General features: G+C 46.9%; 1 protein-coding gene across 1 annotated transcript in view; it reads left to right on the forward strand.

The window, feature by feature from the left end:
- RYK (receptor-like tyrosine kinase) overlaps nt 1-4709 on the forward strand; it is an 83580-nt gene that overhangs the window by 38835 nt on the left and 40036 nt on the right. Inside the window, exon 7 of the mRNA XM_025200828.1 lies at nt 1430-1574. Within this exon, the coding sequence (XP_025056613.1) occupies nt 1430-1574 (145 nt within the window). The remainder of the gene's footprint in view (nt 1-1429; nt 1575-4709) is intronic.

The raw sequence follows: 4709 nt of genomic DNA on the forward strand, positions 1-4709 counted from the left end.
TATAGCCAGGGGGAGTGGCCTGCCATCTAAGGGGATGTGGTGCTGAGCAGCAGGAGGATGAGCAGGAGCTGATATAGTCCCGGTCACTCTCCAGCTAATTGCCCTGCAGCTACCACTGCAGCCCTACCTCCTTGCAGGTGGCATTATTGCCAGCCTATGCTTGAGCCCCTACAGCTGTGTGCCCCATGCCAGAACCAGACTTGCTGCAGCAGTATGGGGTATGCAGCAGCTTGGGTGCATGGCACGCTGCGAGAGCTGGAGCTGCTGCTGCCACTGTGTGTCTGAAGTTAGAGCAGCTGGATCCAGCCCAGGAGGAACCCTACAGTCTGGATGTGGCTGGAGTTTGACACCCCTGTTCTATTGGGACCCTTTTGGTATTCATAGTTGATCTGAGCAGTTCTCCTGGCTCGCCTGTGCTGCAGTGAGGTGCCTCTGTGCTGGGGGATGGAGTAAAGTGTTCCTTGTGCCAACTGGTCCACTGCATGCCGAAACAGGTGGCAGGCTTGACTGCAGCTCTCCTGTATGAACTATGGCAGTGATAGCACTATGCATGGGGAAATGGTTGTTATTTTTCTAGTAACATCTTTCCCAAAGCCTGGCAGCTGGGAGGCTCCCTGACCATTTGCCATAAGTTGGAGGGCACCTCTCTGCCCTCATACTGATCAGGGTGCTGGTCCCTGTCTTGATTTAGGGCAGGGGTGCCAGAAGTAGAGCTGCTCTGTCCAGCCCGCCAGCATACCACAGGGCCACTGGAAGTTGGGTGGGGGTCTCAGGGAAGTATGGCCTGCTGCTGAATCCATGGCCTTTGGACCCTGGTGGACATGACTGTTGGCAGCAAGAGAGCAAGTGGGGGCTGATACAGCCCTGATTGCCCTCTGTCTATATTGACCATCATCATTTTCATGGCTCCAGCTGGTTGTCCTCCAGCTCTGCCACCATGTGCTGTGTTCCCCATGCTGGATCTAGAGCTGCCTCTAGCATGGGGCAAATGGTGACAAATGTCAGCTCTGGTTCCAGCCTGGGGCATGCAGCAGGAACCATGCCAGAACCACAAGTGCTACCCCATGCCTTGGGCTGGGCTCAAGAAGTCCCACAGTCCAGATCCAGCCCTGGGCATAGGATGAATTTGATACCCCTGGTTTAGGGTATGCTTTCCTTGTTAAAATGCTGTGGTTACTTTCCTGAGCCTGCTTGCTCTGTGCTATACTGACCTCTCCTGACGAAACATAGACACATATTTAAAAATTAATTAAAGTTAAAATGACTTGAGTCACTTTTCTTTGGTCCTGTTCTTTCAGGCTATGATGCCATCATTGTAGTAAAAATGCAGTCACATTCCTTGCTTAATCCTTTGAACTTGTTTGTCACGCATGTGATTTGTCGTCTTTTTAAAAGTCTTTCTCAGTGATGTTTTGTCCTTCTCTTTCAGTTGATCCTGTAAATGCAGCTCCCACCACATCTACCCGTGTGTTTTATATCAGTGTCGGGGTTTGCTGTGCTGTTATATTCCTGGTGGCAATAATATTAGCTGTCTTGCATCTTCATAGTATGAAGAGAATAGAGCTGGATGACAGGCAAGTACCTGGTTGTCTTTTCAGATATGCGTTTATGACATTGTACATAATTCACTTACATAAAAAGGCATGTATACATGGTAAGAATCATTCTTTTGAAGCTGAGAAATGAATTAGTTGCTATTAATTTGCTTTTTACAGTAGTCTTCTTCCTTTTGAAGAATTTTTGGACCGGTGGTTTTGACTGGCAGGTCCTTTCAAGTAAGCCTGGGGAACAGCCAAAATCCAACAATGCTAGTAGAATGGGTGATCTCCAGTCAGTATCCAGTGGCATCTGTCTGTGTGGTCACCTGTGCAAGCTTGTGTATTGGATCGTCTGATGCTTCTCTTCATGCTGGTCCAATTTCAAGTAAATTTTTGTTTGGTTTTAATTTTTCTGGGAGAGCGCTACGCATTCCTTCTCAAACCCCAGGACAGAAACTTCTGAGTTGTCATCAGAGAAAAATCTGGGTCCATTTATGGCTCATGTAAGAACATTGCAGCCCAACATTAAACAGCCTTCAGTTCTAATATAGGCTATAAGATGGTAGGATCTGTTTCACTAGAAGTATCTGGATCCTTTGGTGTTTGGCTTGAAGCCTTACTGTGGAGTAATTAAGACATTTGATTATAATGTCATAATAATAGTATTTTATCTATTAAGATAAAAGAAAGATAAACATGGAAAAGTTCAAGGGGAGGAAATTGGCCAAAAAATAAATCCTTCCTGATGGTTTTGTATCTGCCATGTCTTATTTAGGGTGAAGCTGTGGCAGTTGGAAGTAAAGCTGTCTAGTCTGAAAATCCAGTGCCTTGGAGGCAGAAAATGCAGATGGGTTTAAAATTACTAGATTCTGTCCCATAGTACCAATGTTGAGAGTGAATGGGGTAAAGAATTGTGGGGGGAGGCAAAGATTCAGAGTCCTGAGGCTGTTGGGATTGAAGGAAGATTTTAATATGCTGTGAGTGCATTGATAGCCTTTGCTTTTTCCCTAGTTTGAGAGAGTAGGGCTGCTGGATTGTCTTCACTGTGGCAAATCAGTGTATCATCCTTATTGGCATTATGGTAGGGCCTGTGCATCCCAAATGTGCCATTACAAACAATGTAAGAAAGGCAGTTCCTTTGTGGAAGAGCCGTTTTTCTGTCCCCACCTCATAAGTTGCTTTTTCTCCTTCTTTGTTTTTTTTCTTATTTAATATATGTTTAGTAAGAAGTAGGGACCTACTCAGTTTGCAATTTTGTGAATTTCACAAAAATCGCAAAATTGGGCATTATCTCTGAAATTAGGCAATGTCCAAGAAATCTGTGCTGGCTATCCAGTGGGAACCAGTGGTCCTTATGGCAAATGCGGCCTGGCTGCGCAGCCGGGGGCAGGGGGGTGCTGGCGCAAAGCGGAACAGGCAAGAAGGTGGCCACTGCTGATTGGCCGATGGTTGCCTGTTGTGCAGTCCTGCCCCTCTCCACCAGTCAGTGGTGAGGGGTGGGACTGCATGACAGGCAGCCCTCAGCCAGTTTGACAAGGGGTAGGGCCACATGATGGCCAGCCTCTTGACCAATCAGTGGCAAGGGGTGGAGCCAGTGGAGGCCCTTGGCCAATCAGAAGTGTGGGGAGTGGGGTTCACCATGATAAGCCTGCGACAGTGGCGGCTGGTCCCACAATCTGCCCATGAAATTGGCTTGGTTTGGGTCATTGTCAGTGATCCGTTACAGTCGAGGATGCCCACTCCCACAGGTCAAATGAAGGGTTGCAGATGAATCGATGACTTGGAAGGCTGATCCTAGTGCTACAGACTCTGACAGATGCCACAGGCCGTGGTTAAAGGAAGGATCTGACCCCAGTTTTGTTTTCTTTCCTTCAGTTTCTGACATTTTTCTGCCTCCAGGGTGAGACGGTTTTCCTGAAAGTAAACCAACCCTCATAAGGCGATGCAGTTACTTTGGTAAACGTACAGCAGGCATACACACACATTGCCCTGTCCACCACAGCTGATGTTGAATGATCAACACTACCATACCTATGGTGGTAGCATTGGTGAGGCCACTGGCAGGTGTATGATAATCCTCCCACATTATGCCAAGGATCTTCCAGAGTTTGTGCTGGTGATGGTGTTCTTGGCTTTTCACATGGTCCCTGTAGGTCAACCAAGCTTCACAGCTGTAGAGAAGAGTTGAGATTACCATAGCCTTATACAGTAGGAGTTTTGTTAGAGTCCTGATGTTGCAATTGTTGAACGTACGATGATTCAGTCTTCCAAAGGCAAAGCTGTCATGTCAGAGCCTATACTGGATCTCCTTGTCAATGTTGGCCTTCTTTGAGAGATGGCTGCCAAGGTATGCAAAGTATTTGACATTCTCCAGCTCCTCTCCATCAGTGAGGATATTTGCCTGGGTTGCTGATTGGCACAGAGCAAGTTGGTGAAGCACCTTTGTTTTTGCAGTGTTAAGGGTCAGTCCTAGGCACTGGTATGCTTGAGGGAAGCAGTTAAGGGCCATTTGTAGGTACTCCTCAGTATGTGTAACGATAGCAGAGTCATTGGCATACTGATGTTCCACAGTCGAGGCTGATGTAACTCTGGTTTTGGCATGGAGGCAGGAGAGATTGAAAAGGATCCTGTCCATCCTGTACTCAAGTGCCAATGCCATGTGACGTAGTCACGGATAAGCGGTTTGATGACTGCAAGAAAGATGGAAAATGGAATTGGTGCATTCACACAACCCCGCTTGATGCCAGTTTGAATGGCAAAAGGCTCCGTAGCAGAGCCACTGCATAGGTTGGAGGTAGTCATTTGGTCATGAAGGACTCTTAGGATGGTGATAAATTTTCCTGGGCAGCAGAACTTCAATAAGATCTTCCATAGATCCTCACGGTTAACTGAGTTGAAAGCTTTGGTTAAATCAATAAAGGCTGCATACAGTTCCTGGTATTGTTCTTGGCAATTTTCATGGACCTGCTCGGCTGCAGAAATCTTGTCCATGGTGCTTCTTGGTGGTCTGAAGCGACATTGAGACTCAGGAAATGTTTCCTTAGCAAGAGGGAACAGTCGGTTCAGTAGAATTTGAGCAAAGATCTTCCCAGCGATGGAGAGGAGGGTGATACCTCGATAGTTTCCAGTCGGGCTTATCTGCCTTTTTAAACATGGTGACAATATTGTCAT

Source organism: Alligator sinensis, unplaced genomic scaffold (assembly GCF_000455745.1).
Source record: "Alligator sinensis unplaced genomic scaffold, ASM45574v1 scaffold1086_3, whole genome shotgun sequence".
NCBI lineage: Eukaryota > Metazoa > Chordata > Crocodylia > Alligatoridae > Alligator > Alligator sinensis.